Consider the following 18,167-nt stretch of genomic DNA (forward strand, 5'->3'; position numbering starts at 1 on the left):
TGGGCCATAATGTAATACTTAGACACATTGTTCTCTTGGCATTGGTCTGATTTTTTTTGTCATGGACCTCTTCAGTTCAGGAATGGTTTTTAGAATTTTTTGGTAGACATTATCTTTGAGATAACCCCATAAAAATTTTCTGGTGTAACGGCCATTCAAGATCACACCTATTACTAATTAACCAATTACTAAAGTGTCCCCACATATCATTGAACAGCGCTAAGACTGTTGGACATGACTTGGTAGACAGGTCAGACATAGACTGGTTTGATTGGAGAAAGGATTGTAAATTTTATTAACGATTCTGTGGTTGCCAGTTATTGGCGAGGGCACACTGTTGTAACTAGTAGTCTATAGGCAAAACACTCGATATACTTACGTAGTCTTTGAAGTTTATCATTTATTTGAAAGTCAAAAATGTTCACATTTTACGATTCTTGCAAAGACTGTTTCCAGTGATATTATTGTTAAAAGGAATAAACTCTGACGTAGTGATCTCCCTTAACGGCTTCACTAAAACTTTATTTTTATGATTTTTAATTGTTTCCATCTCTGTATTAAAATAACTGTTAAACAAAATATTGTGTGCGTTTCTTGCCTAAACGTAACACATTTAATTGTTAGTATTAATTGAATGGTTATTGAGAGCAAAAATTAATTCCAAACAAAATTTTGTAAACATATTTTAATAATATTTCTCTAAACAATACCAAACACTAAATACAATTATTTTTCCATAAATTGATAGTAAAGATAATTTTTTTTTTGTTTTCATTGAATATGTTTTACTAAGTTGCTAAGCTAAAGATGTATTAAAGAAATCCTGATGAAATAATTTTATACAAACTTAACATAGTTTCCCAGTTACAATTTTTTTCTAATTATTTAAAATTGTAACTTTGTATGAAACCAAAATTAGTTAGCGCTTAATAGATTACAGTTAACTAGTTTTAACTATAAAACTTGTTACATTTTTTACAATTTACTGGATAAGCTTCGGGCCATTATACTTTGTTTTTTCTTTTCATTTGTCTTCTTTTTCTCCTGTTTTCATTGTTGCTGCTTCATCTACTCCTCCCACTACTTTTCATCTCATTCAAACATCCTCCCACTATCTAAAGCATGTGATGTACAAACACACAAACTTGGTATAAACTTTTTCTTTAAGATATTAACAACTTTTTCTTGTGAGGGTAACTCAGAAAGTTTACATCAACAAACTCGAAACTCTACAAGAATTAAAGGAGAACATCAATATGAAAGGAAATTAAATTGTAATTGATTGATCCAGCAATCTGTCATGGATAATGTTTTGGAAAAGTCACGAATTTGTGGAATCCATTTGAAAGATGTTAATTTTCATAAATATATATATGTTTTATTTTTTTTTTTTCCCATTTTATCTGTTTGGCTACACATGTTTCCGATGTTGGACCATGTTTACGATCCAACAACTTCGTCAGACCTCGTAGACTTTTGCGAGGCCTGACGAAGCTGTTGGATTGTAAATATGTTAAAATTCCATGAAGATACCGTTCAAATAAAGAATCTATTAAAACTAAAAATCCCTTCGTGATTTCTTGGCTACCATATATGATAAACGGTCCTCATAAGTAATCCAATTCTGTTAATTTTATTGATCGGTGTCAATCCATTCCATCTTTTGTTTTCCTGTTTTTGTTTTTTTTGGGCCTTGATAAATGGTCTTTCATTATTTGTATGTGTTGCCTTTTCCTCTAGAAAAGTTGAAAACATTCGGTACTTAAGAAAGTCTACAGGACTGACACCATAATATTTGGTTTCACATGCTGGAATGTGATGGATGGATTTTAGAAATTGACTTCCAAATTAACCTATCTCTAACCAGATCTTTATTTATCCCTCTTTTTATCAGCTTGCCATCCTCATCATTTCCTTCCATATTTTCATTGACATTCACCTGCCAACTGACCCTGCTATCTCAACTGCTCTGCATTTATTAGTATGAGAATTGTTATGTTTTTCAATGTTATCAAACCAACAGTCGTGTTCTGAACATCTCTCCCCATATTGTCCCGATTTATTCAGCCTCTAAGGTCAAACCTATGAAGTAATTTAAAAAAAAAAGCTACTGATGACCAATTAAGATGTTTTTTTTTTTAATGAAATTTTCTTAAAGAAAAATTACATTTTACTTTACGCTTGAGTTTTTTTTTTTTTTAGTTCAGATCTTTGACTTTTCCTCTTGTTACTAAAAATTTTTGACTTTGCTTCTCTGTAAATTTCATTTCTTGTTTTATTTATCTCCTTAAAGTACGATAACAGAAAACTTGGTGGCACCTCTACAAGAGAAAATGGAAGAATGGAAACGAAATGTTGCTCAAATGGATAAAGATCATGCCAAAGGTATTTAAAACTTGTTTCACATTTTTTTTTTTTTTTTTTTATGTCAACGTCTTTCCCAGCTGCATCCAGGAGTGAGGCCTTAATTTGGGAGCTTGGGGAGTGTGAGATTAACCCGTAGTTGTTCTAGACTAGGTAGTTGTACCTGTTGTCAGAATCCTTGTGCCAAACATTGGTGATCAGAACCATAGTCAAATGGCAAAAATGGTGAACAGAACCTTGTGGCTTAACGAATAAAGTTCTAAATAAAATTCAGCTGTAAGCGACACTCTTTTAGAGGTTGAAGATTCAATATAATATTTTGGCAAATATTTGATAATTATTGAATTCTTCAGTAGTCATTTTATCTTTTTGCTTCAGGATCTAAAAAGGAAAAAGTTACCTCTTTTTTAAATTGTGTTGATATTTGACCTCGTATTTGATTCTAACATGCATTGCTAATGATTGATCTTTCTCAACCAATCAGAGCCTCTGATATTATCTCTCTCCTCCTTGTTTATATGGTGCTTGGTATAACCTTAAGACATCTAGTGGTGAGGCCCTATTTAAAGGCCGTGAGGAATACGAAGTTGCCCCTTAGTTACCATTGCTCCAGGTCCAATTTGACCCCAGAGTGATGATACCTCTTAGGGCATCTGGTGCTACCAGATCAGGTTATCTGAAGATACTGACTTCCTAACCAAAACTGCACCAAACATTGTTTTTTGTTTTTATCTATTCTTTTACAAAGTCAAAAACAAAAATATTTTACTTCTACGAAACAACCAAACCAAACACCATAAATAAATATCCACAGATATAAAAAACTTGCAGCATAAAAACGTTTGCCAAAATTACTGGATTTTGCATTAAATAACCTAAAAGTGTTAATAGCTGTTAAATAACCAATCCTTTTTTATATGTCTCGGCAAGTAATATTTTTATACGTCTCGTCAAGTAATATTTTTATACGTCTCGTCAAGTAATATTTTTATACGTCTCGTCAAGTAATATTTTTATACGTCTCGTCAAGTAATATTTTTATACGTCTCGTCAAGTAATATTTTTATACGTCTCGTCAAGTAATATTTTTATACGTCTCGTCAAGTAATATTTTTATACGTCTCGTCAAGTAATATTTTTATACGTCTCGTCAACTAATATTTAAACCTAACATTGTTGTAGTTTTTCTCTCTCATATAAGCAGAAAAAAATTCACAATCAAATCAAATCCACTACAGAAATGTAACCAGTCAAGTGTAATCGAATTGAGCTTCACTAGTCACTGCGGAGTAGAGTATACCCTCTTTACCAATATGCCCAGGCGTTTCATCATTAAGCATCACACACATGTCCAGGGTCATCAGTACCACAGATGCCTATGGCACCACAGGAACAGTCAGTCATCATCACTACAATCGCATCCAGGATAATCAATGATACAAGAGTCATTCCAAAAGTAAAACCTCCATTTTTTTTTTTTTTAACTCAGAAAGTTGAACAGTTATAAAGATGGGAGTGGTACCATTAAAGCGAGTGACCTTTTGTGGTCCAGAATTTTATTTTTCTGCATAGTCATCACTATTCTCAAAACATTTTTGCCAGGAATTCAATAATGCATCTCTGCTTTTATAGTCTCACACCATCAATATCTGCAACATAGAGATGCAACTTTCAGGTCATGAATGCATATTTAACGTGTGCATCGCCCCAGTTCAGGCATGGATATGACGTGAAAAATAGTTACACCCTCTTAGAAGACATTTATTTTGAAAAGAATTTCAAGATATATTAGAAAACTTTAAATGCCATGAAATGATGAAATCATTTTTAATTTACTTAGCGAAATATCAGAATTCAACATCGACAAAGTAAATATTGGACAGCACATACATTTGAATTTTTCTTCTCCAGGAATTACCTCCTCCATTATAACAACAAAATGAAGATAAAGATAAAGAGAAAAAAAATACGGACTGGACATAAAACCCTGATGAAGCTAATTTTACTTAGCGAAATATCGGAATTGAACACAAACAAAGTAAATTAAAAATGATTTTATCATTTCATGACATTTAAAGTTTTCTAATTTATCTTTAAATAGTATATTTTTTTAAATATTAAAATACTATTAAAATGCTTAACAAAATATATTATTCAATTGGAATTCATTATTGAGATGAGTTTTATTTATTTTATTGCGGACTATTTTATCCTCATCTTTTTTTTTTTTTTTTTTCACAACGTTTCAGCCAATTATTCCTCTGGCCTTCGTAAGGTGGTAACTGCGACGGAATAGGAGATTCAGAGTGCCTATCCTATCGCGGTTACCACCTGATGAAGGCAGACAGAGGAATAGTGGGCCGAAACGTCGTGGAACAACAACTAAAAAATAACAAAAAAAGATGATGATAATCGTCCGCAATAAAATAAATTAATTTAAAAAGTACTTTATGGATGTAGGCAAAGTGAAATTCAAAATCGAAATCAGTACTATTATAATATTTATAAAATATTAGTTTTTTTGTTTTATTATATCATTGTTTATATACCAAATTTTGTTGATACAACTTAAATTTTGTCTGAAGACAGTCTTGAAAATCTGTATGAAATCTGGTTTTTGTTTTTTTAAGTTTGATTAATTCCAAACTGGGCATATTTTCATTGAGACACTAGTGTGGAGTAGAGACCAGATTTATAGAGGCATCCTAAGTGGGCAGTTGAGCAGCAAGATGTTTTTCATATTATATTTGTTGACAACACCACATTCTGTAGCAGGCATGAGGAGAAACCAATGAACATATTCAAGACAATGGCAGAAAACCTAGAGGAAGACCTCCAGTCTGTAATGGAATGGGGGATAAAAATGGATGGTAACATTCAACGCTGCTAAGACTAAGCTCGTTTCCTTTAATAATTATAAGAAACCTTTTCAATCACCAATAGCTATGGCTAAAGTATTTTGTTCAAACTCTTCGGCTTAACGTTCATGAGGAACATGAGTTGGAACAGATACGAGGGCTTTACCAAGGCTGCTGTGAGGAAGGTGGCTCTCTCTACCATGATAGAAAGTTACTTATGCCTGAAAGTATCCTATACCTCTACAAGGCCACCATTTACCCATGTGTGGTGTATTTTTATCACTGCTATTAGTCTCTCACTCCTGGACAGGGATCAAAAGAGTCGCCAACCTGATAAGTCCTGAACTGTCATCTAAGCTTCAACCTCTGTTCCATCAACGAAATGTTGCATCCCTCTGCCTATTTTACAATTATTTTAATGATGGATGCTTCAACGAACTACAAGCGCTTGTACCCCTTCGACGTAAATACCCCCAACATGGAGCAAAGCCCCACCCCTACACAGTAGAAATCCTAAGATGTCAGGAAACCTTCTACTCTAATAGTTTCTCTCTCAAAACTGCTAGACTTTGGAATTCCCTTCCGGGTTCCCGTTTCCCCAGTTATACTGACATGCAGAAGTTCAAGTATCATGTAAAAAGGCATCTTGCTGCTCAACTCCCTAGATAGTATCCCTGCAACTTATGTCCCTGATAGTAGCCCCTTACATGCACTGTGCCTTGTTTAGGGTGAAAATGTAATAATAAAAAAATTACATTTTAATTTCTGCATGTTGGTACAGTAAGGAAAACAGGGAACAGAAGCACATCAAGTCAGCACCGAACATCACCAGATCTCTACATATCACTGTATAAGTAGGATTTATAATGTAACCCGGTGCACTGGTGTAAGACACTGTTATATACAGACCAACCACTTTTTGTTGCAATAATGGTGGTATGGGCTGCTGAGCAGATGTGATAAACAGGTTTCTCATTTTGAAGCAAATTACGTCAATTCTTCTACATACATTCTATTAGATTTTGTATTAATCGTTTTTTTCTTTTTTCTTTTTTATTTCCAGAATATAAAAAAGCAAGTCAAGAAATAAAGAAATGTGCGGCGGACACGATACGATTACAGAAAAAGGTCAAGAAAGGTAACAGTGTTTGAATTGTTAGTTTATGTTTAATGAAACCAGTTTCACTGCGTTATGTGGAGAAAAGAGGTTCTAAAGTAACAGGACTGGTGACTTGAGCAATTTTTAATTCTAAACCACAACCTACATGGTTCTCCCCCGTTCAAAGTATTCAGAAGTCCAAGTTAAAATTTTCCTTCCTTCTCTGCCACACATCAATGCAATGCTGGAAAGATTTTGCTGGGATGCACCTTAACTCATCACAACCTTCTTAATGCCGTTAAAACAAATCCTTCAGCTTTAGAGATGGTGGTGGTGGTTGGGGGATCACATGGTCAAAGTTGTTCTAGTATGGTGATGTTCTTCTCGGCCATGAATTGCTCAAAGCATTGTGAGCAGGTGCAGTGTCATGGTGAAGAAGACATGTAAACAAAAGCATGTGAAAACAAAATGCAATTGTTATACAAAGCTAAGATTAGTTTTATATTTCAGATATATCATGTTAGACGATAACATTATCCGTTTATCGCTTTCACACATTACATCCAGTCCCGTTACTTTACAAACGTGTGTGTGTATATATATATATATATATATATATATATATATATATACTTTTGTCTCGGAGTTGTTTGGTGGGCTTCCACTATTCAACGAAACATGTGTGAGACATACTTTATAAAAATATGAATAAAATATTGAGTGAGAATAAAATACATCTACTGCATTTGGAATGTTGACTAAAAATATATATATATATATTCAAGTTAGTTTAGGGTCTATATATATATAGTCATCCACATACAGTACTGTTTCGCTGTTTCACAGCTCATCAGTGCAGCTAGACAGGCAACTACCTCAAGCCAGGATTGAAACTCGACCGCCTGTACGACAGTCAAGGCTCTTAACCATTACGCTAATCGGTGGCTGCTGTGCTAGTCGTGAATAAACGATGTTTTGACATCGCCCAAAATACCTAAACTCGATTTGTTTATACAAAGAGCATCGCTTATACGCTAATGGTAATTCGTGTATCACTTCTCAATATGCTCAACTCAAGATGAAGAGCATATATATATATATATATATATATATGAAATATTAATTATAAATAATTATATAACTAGCTGTACTTACACATCACAGACTAAGGTTCATTAATGTCATTTTAATTTTATATTTTTTAAAAATGAATATGTAAATGATAAAAATATGAGAAGGTAGCTCAAAATCTAAGGGAAGTACATAATTTTTTACCTTTTGACTTAATAAGAGGAATTATTCCCTTACATTTTTAGCCTAAAATTGTCGGTCAACACTAATCTTTGTTGCCAAAATAATTGTTTTCAGAAAGAAATAGGAACAAATTACATTGTTTTTTTTTTTGTTTTTTTTTTTTAATGTAATCACATTCTGTAAAAAAAAAATAAAAAAATGGCGAGAAAATGATTAGTTATTATCGTTTATTGATTTGTCATATGCATTGTTATTTAGGTTTAACATAAAATAAATCTGACAATGATTTTAAAAATTAGTTTTTTGTAAACTGACCTCATAAAGGAACCCAAAATGCACCAGCGAAAAGTTTTTACCTTCTAATTTAATGTGAAATATGACAGCTTAAAATAAATTTAAGCAAATTTCAACAAAATTAAATTCAATTTTTTGGGATAACCTAATTTGCCATTGCAATTTTCTGATGCTTTGGGATAACCCAATTTTCCACTGTAATTTTCTGATGCTTTGGGATAACCCCATTTTCTGATGCTTTGGGATAACCCCATTTTCTGATGCTTTGGGATAACCCCATTTTCTGATGCTTTGGGACAACCCCATTTTCTGATGCTTTGGGACAACCCCATTTTCTGATGCTTTGGGACAACCCCATTTTCTGATGCTTTGGGATAACCCAATTTCCGCTGCAATTTTCTGATGCTTTAGGATAACTCAATTTCCACTGCAATTTTCTGATGCGTTGGGATAACCCAATTTCTACTGCAATTTTCTGATGCGTTGGGATAACCCAATTTCTACTGCAATTTTCTGATGCGTTGGGATAACCCAATTTTCTGATGCGTTGGGATAACCCAATTTACTGATGCGTTGGGATAACCCAATTTTCTGATGCGTTGGGATAACCCAATTTTCTGATGCGTTGGGATAACCCAATTTTCCACTGCAATTCTATGCAAAAGCTTATCCATTTTGAAGAATTATTTATGCACATTAATTTCCAAATTCATGTTTGGAAAACTTGTGAAAATGAAGAATTATTTATGCACATTAATTTCCAAATTCATGTTTGGAAAACTTGTGAAAATGAAGAATTATTATACTTTGATCCGCCATTGTTTAATGAAGGGAGACAGCCTTATTCGAATTATTGATATCAAAATTATCCTTGTAATTTGTAGCAATTTTCTAATTAAAATTGCTAAAGATGGTAAAAAAAATAATTTCTTTATGAAAATAACTATTTGATCACTTTACATAATTTCATTTCGTGATGAGTATATACATCAACGTAGTTTTTTAAAAATAGGTTTAATTCTAGGTAAGCACCTAAACTTTTTCATTCAAAAGATGGATCTCTTGTGAAATTGTTGTGAAGATTTATCTGCTAGTTCTTGCGTGAAGTTTTTCATGGGTGGACAAACTAACTCCGGATAAAACTAACCACTTTGAAATAGATTTATGTTTAGCAAAATAATTGCAAAAACTGATGGGGGGGGGGGCTTATTAACAAAGGTCTTTTGATTTTTTTCCCAAAAGAGTTCTCAAATAAAAAAGGTGTGCATAATTAGTCTATTGGTCCATAGAATTGGTTGTTGCAGAGTTCAAACCTTATAGGATCTGTGTGGGTCAATTATGTGCTAATACTATTCAGGGAAAGGTATGAGCCCACAGTATATAATAAATCATTTATAATAGGTATTGTGATACTTGTTTATTTGGGTGATCTTTTAAACCATCTCATTTCAGGTGAAAACATATGTTGTAGAAAAGTTAGTATAAATTGCAAAAATTACCAAAAAAAAATACAGTAGAAAAATATAAGTAAAAATGGAATTTATCAAGTTTTATTGTATGTTGAGTTGTACGACCAATTCAGTTTGACAAACAAGAGAGATAATCCTTGACTTAAATTATCTTAAGAATCGACCACCTTTAAACATACTGTCTAGGAATGTAATTGTGGCTGATTTTTTATTTAAAATACTTTGAATATCATTCTGGATCATTTTTAGTAACTTTAAGAATTTATGCTACTTTTACCATGACATGCAAGTACAAAATAATGTTTTCACCTGAAATACATTGGTTTAAAAGATCATCAATGTAAACAAGTACTGGTATTGTTTCAACATTAAATAACCTAAATTGTTGATTTTCCATGAAACAACACTTTTATAAATATTATCCTCCATCAACCCTTTCTTTTTTTTAAATGTCTGCACAAGTATCAAAAACTTGCAAAAATAAGTCTGTCTCTTTTTCAACACGAGACATTATCAGATGTTAGAGTACACAATCTTCCAATTTTAGCTCAGATGCAAACCAACAAAGAATATTACTTAAGAATGTAATACCAAATTATCGCTTTATTTTTGTGAGGATCATTTTGTGTGAGTCTTTGATTGTTCAGAAAAGCTCATACTCAACAAGATTTTACTGTTTTATTATCAAATTAGACATATGCATGATCTGTTGGGTCGCAACAACTGCCACTAGTTACATGGTGGAACGATAAAGTTGTCGCCCTAAAGAAAATAACACTACAGCTTTATTTTAAAACTTTTATTGCAAAAAAAATCAATTCACTCGGGTAACTTCATTATGTAGTAGAGCTGACATCTATTCAACCTCCATCACTACCTCAGTTTGAAAGTGGGAGCATGCTTTCTCCACACGCGCTGACGGGAGCTCAGAAAATTTTTAGCAGATGGTGGTGATCAGGCTGGCTTTGGTGTTGTGGGAATTAATGTTGGTGACATTCTCAACATATGACCAAACGAAGTAGTCCAGCGGTTCAGGTCGGGGGAAGATAGGGGCCAGTGAGAGAAGGATACAAAGTCGTGGCTCTCCTTCTGAAGCCAAGCCTCTTTGGATTTGTGGGCCGGCACTGAATCCTGCTACCACACCCAGGGTCTGTCAGCAGCCACCCGATTGCACCAAGGAATCACTACACTCTTCAGCACATCCAGGTACACTTAGGTGTTGACTTTCAAACTGACTTTGAAGATGTGAGGTGGCATGATGTGGCCCTCACTTAAAACCACAGCAAAGACCATAACTGTGGCCGGAAACTTTGTTTTCATCACCCTGGGCACATCTGTTATTCGTGGCAATCCAGCGATGCATTTTGAGGACAATGATCCTATTGTCATAACTTGGATTGGTAGAAAGTATGAATTGTACAGCGACGCATCTCTGATCTCACTGGTTGAACATTGTGTCACCTTCAGACATGATAAGTCTCCTATCACTCTTGGGATTTGTGCACAACTGGCCTAGTGGATGGTCTGCAACAAAAAAAGAAAACCGGTTTTCATCAAACTTTAGGACGACAATTTTAGCGTTCCACGCTGTATTTTATATTAATTCTAAAATTGATAATAAACTCCAACATATATGGTAAGACCTTCCTCTTGCAAAGAGATAAAGAGAGAAAGGAATTGCTCCCATCTTCTCTCTATATATTGCTATATCTTTTTGACTACCTAGCTAAGATAAATTTTACTTCATAAATTTTCATTTAAATTAACTCCTTTTAAAATTAACAAACATATTTTAAGATTTTTATAATTTTTTTGCCTTTTTTTTTTTTTAAACTGTAATTACTTTTAATATCCAGAAAACTACTGCATATATATATATATATATATATATATATATATATATATATATACATACAGACAGACACATCTCAACATTTAATAATAAATGTTCAAATTTCAACTGTATTTCTCGCGATTAACATTGGCCATGTGGTTTGTTCCTTGCTAATGGAGTCAGAGATGGCTTCCTGGCCTGATTCAAATCTCCCGACCGGTTGTAATCGTGACTTCCTGCACTGATGATTCCCAAAAGGATGAAACACTAGTTTCTGTAGGTATTTAAAAATTATTATGGTAATAAATATATATATAATCTCATCATCAGCAGCAGCAGTCTGTCATTTTGACAATGACAGAGTGGAGTATACTTAACACCTGTGGCGTAAATGTGAGGCCAATCCAATCGTTGATCTCTTTAAAAGTCCACCTACAACTGACACATATGTAGGCCACCCCAGCAGATGAAGGTACTGACTCTAGCTTGCACAATCTCTTGTCTGGCCACAACTATACATTTCTTTTTCTAATGGCGTCTGCTGCACCAGTGCTCCAGCTTTCCTTGAGCCTTCTTTTAGCTCTTCATATAAAATAGTTTTTGGTAGTCTGCTGCTCTCAATATTTATTCTTTTATTTATCATAGTTCAATGTTTAGTTTGAGTATTCTAAAAGTCAAATATGTTCCTGCATTTCTATAATAATCAATGTTAATAAAGGTTTTTTTATAGACATCAAAATTTAAATAAAAATATCCCCCCCCATTTTTTTTTTTTTTTTTTTTTTTTTTTTTTTAATACAAATATGTGGTTTATTCCAAAGATTAATTTTTGATATTTATGATATAAATACAATTTTGGCCATATGCTTCTGTGGCTCGCGTGTCTATGGCATAATCTAGAGATACGATTTTCACAAACTCTATACATTAAATTAGGATGCATTTCAGCAATAATACATTAAATGTATTAAATTCCAAGTGGTCTATTGTGTCTGGTTTATCAGCATATACATGGGACTTTACATATCCCCAAAGAAAATCTAATGAAATCTCATGAAGAAAGTAGCCAATTGACAGATCAATTTTGTGAAACTATTTGTTCATCAAATGTTTCTCAAAATAATCGATAGTTGCCAAATGTGCAATTAAAGAAAATAGATGTCAATTTCAAGTGCATTGCTTCTAAAAAAAAAAAAAAAACATCCTGACATGATTGCATTATGGTTTTCAGCCATATTCATCACCTTTAGCAGCAGAAAAATTAATGTTATTTTAATATCTCTTTTTTTGTGTTATGAATCTATTTTTACAACCATATTTAATTTTTGAAATATAAAAAAATGTTTTCAACTCATAGTAATTCCATATCTATTACAGCTTGTAATTTTCAACTTATTCTAAGCAAATAACGACATCATTTAGCTAGTGTTTACATACAATAAATTGAGCGACCGTAGTCAAAAGCAATTCAAAGATGCTTTCCATTGGTTACTATACCAAAATGTAGGGGGGAGCGTTACTCCTTTCCCAGGATGTGCCACCAACCTTGATCTTAACCATATAATGCTGAGTGCTTAATAAGGAAGTGTCATGAATCTTTTTCTTTCCCCTGTTTTTGCCTTTCCTCCTCCCTACCTCTGTCTCCCTCTCTCTCCTACTCCCTACCTCTGTCTCCCTCTCTCTCCTACTCCCTACCTCTGTCTCCCTCTCTCTCCTACTCCCTACCTCTGTCTCCCTCTCTCTCCTACTCCCTACCTCTGTCTCCCTCTCTCTCCTACTCCCTACCTCTGTCTCCCTCTCTCTCCTACTCCCTACCTCTGTCTCCCTATCAGTTTATATTCTAATAAATTAGAGAATTTGTGAAATAAAATTCAAATTTTAACAATTTGACACATTCATAAAACCAAATACCAAAAAATGACCATATTCTGCTACACACACACACACACAAATAACATGACACTTAAGTACAAAATTAAAAACTTTATCGAAATTTATTTAGATTCAAAGACTTTTTTCTGTTGAAGTAGTGACACTAAAAATTTGATTATTTAATTAAAAAACAACACTTTTTTTCATACTAATGCAATTGTAAAGAAGGCCTAAATGATGTGATTCATTTTCTTTGTTTGATGCGCTTTATTTCTATCCTTCTACCAAACTTAGCTTCTTGATCGAGCAAATATTTTATTCGGATTATTCCATGAACTTATTCGAACTACTATCCTCATCCTTGTTGTTTTGTTTCTTATCACATTTCAGACACTATCTTCTTTGGCCTTCCTCAAGGTATGTTGTATTTGATAATCCTTGAGTGTCGCCCGGTTTTGTTTTTCTTGTTAACTTTTTTTTTTGTTTTAACTTTTTGTATTTTCCTCTTTAAGATTTCCCTTTTCTTACATTCTTGTTGGATGTTTTTTCTAACATCTTTTTTAGTAGTTTTAATAGAAATTAATGTACAATTTTTATTTTTACTTTTTTTGTGTGTGGGGTGTATTTTATTGTTGGTATTTTATATATATATATATATATATATATATTCCATGCTTATAATCAAACTTTTCACATTGTTTCTATTAACTTTTTTTTAATTTCAGGCAAATCTGACATCCAGAGTAAATTAGAGAATGCCCTTCAAGATGTGAACGACAAATATTTAATTTTAGAAGAGACAGAAAAGAATGCTGTACGAACGGCGTTGATAGAAGAAAGAAGTCGATTTTGTATGTTCGTAACTTGTTTCAAACCTTTTGTGGTAAGTGATTAAATTCCGACCAGTTTTTTAATTAAAAAAATATTTGTTACTTTTAGTTTAAAGGTAAATGATACTATGATTGTCTTCAAACTGGAAAAAATATGAAGTTCAATAGTTAAACTACCATTGAGAAGTTTTGCATTTCATAAACTTTGATTATTATCGATAGTGATTGAAAAAAAGTGTGCTTATGACAACAAACGAAATCCTCCAATCTCTGAGGCAGATGACGGCATACTGAATGTAATCAATGGACAGTTGCAATCTGGAGGCATCTAGCATCTACCCAGATACTGAACTAATACATACAAGGCGTGTTTGAATGAATTCCTATTTTATTTATGTTAGTATATTCATTCATCTATGATTGAGCGAATTATGCTTATCCATATCATCATGATAATAAATAAGGAAATGTTATGCAACAAGATATACAAATAACACAATGATTAGAATTTGATGCCTCCGTTCAGTCTCGAAAGCAAAATGATGCCCCCTGCAGGGCAGCTGCGCATGTAATTGTGAGGCAAGGATTGCACAGTCCCCAACCACACTTCTTCTGGATTGGCACTGTTTAAGTCCATTGGCAAGGAGAGGTCAAAGACGACTGGAAGCAATGCCGAGATAAGCGGAAAGCACATACAGTACCTGGAAGTCTTAAATGATCACCCATGTAGTACTGACCAAGTTCAACATTGCTTAACTTCAGTGATCCAGTAGAATCCTGTGTGTCACTGTGATTATTCCATATGATTAGAATAATTAGGTTTTAAAATAAGTCCTACTCTCTGTTTGACAACTAATGCCACTTCTAGTTCCGTTTTTACGATATTTTTCATTTTTGGTTTCCCGACAAATTAGAGATTAAACCTAATAATTCACTCCCGTTTGTTTGTTTGTTTGCACTTAATAACCACACCTTGGATTTTTTTAAATTTTGCACATTAGTCATGGTGAAAGTAAATTTTTCACTCGTTGGGGGGATGCATTAGCAGTATCAGAATTTTTGTAGGAATTTTTGACACCCCTAACACGAAACTGCGAATACAATATAAAAATCTCGTAATTTCTCTGTTAAAAGTGGGTTATTTATTTTCTTTATGGATTATACTTCCAAAATAAACTATTACAGTTGTTTTAAAAGTAATAAAAATATTTTTTTTTTTTTTTTAAAACAGTAATGAATTTTCCGAACTCAATATTTTTCAATTTTTAAACTCAATATTTTTAAATTTTTAAATTTTAAAAATCTATCAAAATTTTTCTATTGATTCTATTTTTACGATATTTTCAGGGTCAATGTGAAATTTTATGTTCTTTCCAATAAACCGAATATAATATTTTAGACAAACGTTTTTTTTAAATTCACGCCCCCCCATTTTCACGCCCCCCCCCCATTTTGAAATGTCTATTAAAAAGTAAATAATTAATTTATGTTTAATAGGTTTATATATCACAAATTGAAGAGAAAAGGTCAATAAATAATATATTCAAATTTAAAACAAAAAAAAAAATCAGTTTTTTAGAAATTTACCTGTAAAGTCCGAAGTTTAAAACCTTATTTTATAAGAACACATTTTTTCTTTTTGTCTTTTTTTTTTTTTTTAATGAAACCTTGGTCCTTGCTCCTTTAATTGAAAAAAAAATTAGGGCTTGAATTACATTTTTCGAGGAGTTATAAGCTTAGAAAGATAGGGGGTCGAATAATTTACGCCTCTCATTTTGAAATGTCTATTAAAAAGTAAATAATTAATTTATGTTTAATAGGTTTATATATCACAAATTGAAGAGAAAAGGTCAATAAATAATATATTCAAATTTAAAACAAAAAAAAAAATCAGTTTTTTAGAAATTTACCTGTAAAGTCCGAAGTTTAAAACCTTTTTTAAAAAAAAAAAACACATTGTTTTGTTTTGTTTTTTTTTTAAATAAAACCTTGGTCCTTACTCCTTTAATTGAAAAAAAAAATTAGGGCTTGAATTACATTTTTCGAGGAGTTATAAGCTTGGAAAGATGGGGTGGAATTATTCACTATTTTCACGAAATTTCTGACACTGCTAGGGATGCATACTCGGCTTTTTTTTTTTTTTAAACATTTTTATTATTTCTTTATTTTTATATCAAACAGAAAGTTATTATTTACTGATTTTTATTTGTGATTGTTTTTGGAACATAAATAGATATACAGCGATTTAAAAAAAAAAAAAAAGGAAAAAAAAAAGGTTTGTCAGGTATTACAAATGTTGATGTATAAAATTGGTAAAAGTTATAAATGTATTTATAAAGAGTTGACACTAAACACAATCAAAATAGAAATTTCCAAGGCAGAAAAATTCTAGAGAATGCATTGGACGATATAAATAGAACTGTGATATGAGAACTGTAGCAGTGATAAAAGAAAAAGGAACCTGGTTGAATCTCTGAACGATAATTTTGACCAATAAAGAGAGGTTATGGTTGAATATATATCGGAGAGGAGGGATGACTATTGTTGTAAGCTGTAAATGTAATGTCTGACTGTAAATGCGTCAGTCATGAAAACCATGCTATGATTGAGAATGAAGACCTACAAGCATCAATTAGAATGCGAACAGGCATCATTTTCAATCTTGCATACACTGAAGAGCATGTAGTCTTGGTTCTCAGTGATTCAGGGGAGATAACTCAAATATGGTTCAAGGGAAATAACTCCTGATTATTATAAGCCGACCTTAAAAAAAAAAACATGAAATTAAGATAACGTTTTTTTCTTTCTAATGTGAAATAATTTTATTTTAATAATAATAAACTATTAAATATAAAGAAATGTGAACGCCATAGCAAAATCGAATAATAAAGTAAATGAATATGAAACGGCATGGTTCGAATGACAAATTCGATTCTCTTGTTGGCATTGGTTTCTCTGTTTCCTTCTCGAATCATATACTTCGATAATAGATCACATGAAGGTTGTCAGCATGCATAATGAAACTCGTGCTATGAAACTTGTTCGGTCCATGTCATTATCCACTTCATCACTGTCGACTCAACATCTTCAAATGTGTTACGTAAAACTTTTTGGACCATTTGAGAATACCAGGCATTGTATTTAGGAGTGGTTATACCTCTTCTCAAAGCTTCATATCGTCAAAATAATCCGCCTTGACCAGGATATGCCTAAGAGTGGGAATCGTGTGTGAATTTAATTTTCCCTGAAGACATCCTCCTTCAAAGGAAACTGGCTTAATCTGCCCAGAGTGACGACTGTAGAGACAAATATTGTTATTTTAAAGCTTAATATGCATAAGTTGCATGAGAAGAATTGGGTTTGTATTACAATTCACAGAGGTACGAAAAAGTGGCAAAAAATGAAAAAATATAACAATGGTTGTCAAAGGCAGGATAGGTTACTCTTCTGCCTATCTGGAGAAGTTTTTAATGGTTTTACTCACTTTTAAACGTTTGATTGGTTTGAAAATTATGCAGCTTATCGATAGATGTGAATAAAGAAAATGACAGCAGGGCTGACTCATATGTGAAGTTTGGAAAATGAGTTAAAACTAAAATATATACAAAATACTGTTAGAAACCAACCTAATATATGTCACAGTAATTTTCTTCAGTTGAAATCTTCATGTCTCATTATAAGGCTATAGGTTTTTTGCTATTATGAGTATTGCATTATTTTTTGGGGGGGGGGGGTATTCATTACATGTAACAATACATAAGCCAGTGTAATGGTTTTTGTGATTAAAAATTAGTACAAACCTGATTTTCTGTACAGCATGCAGTGTTCATGTTAGGCAAGGAGAAAAAAATGGTTTTTACTTACAGGCTGACTATCTCCTGAGGCTTCAGGGCATTTAATATGCATATGAAAGGCAAATGGTTTCAATAAAAAGTCTGTTGATCAGAGAAGGGTATCCTTTTTGGCAGAAATGAGTTTTGCCAGATGTCTATTGACATTTGAGACCCGGAATTGGGAGAAGAAGAATTAGCTGTGTCTTGGAATTTCGATACTGAGAATTCTGAAGGAGAAGAATAATATACTGCAGTTTTCCTGATAACAAGTTGGCCCCTTATATCAAATAAAATATTTAGAAACTGTTATACCGGCCTTCCTTGAACAGAGGAATTTACACTGATTAGCATTATAAGTAGCGCTAGTAATTCCAACGCCGATGAAAGAGATGCGACTGCATTTCAACTGCTAGCCGAGTGCCCAGCAGATATACATGCTTTCCTATCTTTGTACATTATT

The 18,167-nt window shown here is 32.7% G+C and overlaps 1 protein-coding gene across 50 annotated transcripts in view; it reads left to right on the forward strand.

Annotated features, from left to right (window-relative positions):
- LOC145246585 (protein MTSS 1-like) overlaps positions 1-18,167 on the forward strand; it is a 395,811-nt gene that overhangs the window by 226,433 nt on the left and 151,211 nt on the right. For 34 of the 50 annotated variants that reach the window (XM_080108226.1, XM_080108203.1, XM_080108204.1 and 31 more), the window contains exons 5-8: positions 2,294-2,385; positions 6,286-6,360; positions 13,435-13,461; positions 13,770-13,927. In XM_080108226.1, the coding sequence (XP_079964352.1) occupies positions 2,294-2,385; positions 6,286-6,360; positions 13,435-13,461; positions 13,770-13,927 (352 nt within the window). The remainder of the gene's footprint in view (positions 1-2,293; positions 2,386-6,285; positions 6,361-13,434; positions 13,462-13,769; positions 13,928-18,167) is intronic. The other 16 variants (XM_080108213.1, XM_080108239.1, XM_080108214.1 and 13 more) reach the window with 1 other exon arrangement.

Source organism: Euprymna scolopes, chromosome 24 (genome assembly GCF_053919585.1).
Source record: "Euprymna scolopes isolate OS-2025 chromosome 24, ASM5391958v1, whole genome shotgun sequence".
Lineage (NCBI taxonomy): Eukaryota > Metazoa > Mollusca > Cephalopoda > Sepiida > Sepiolidae > Euprymna > Euprymna scolopes.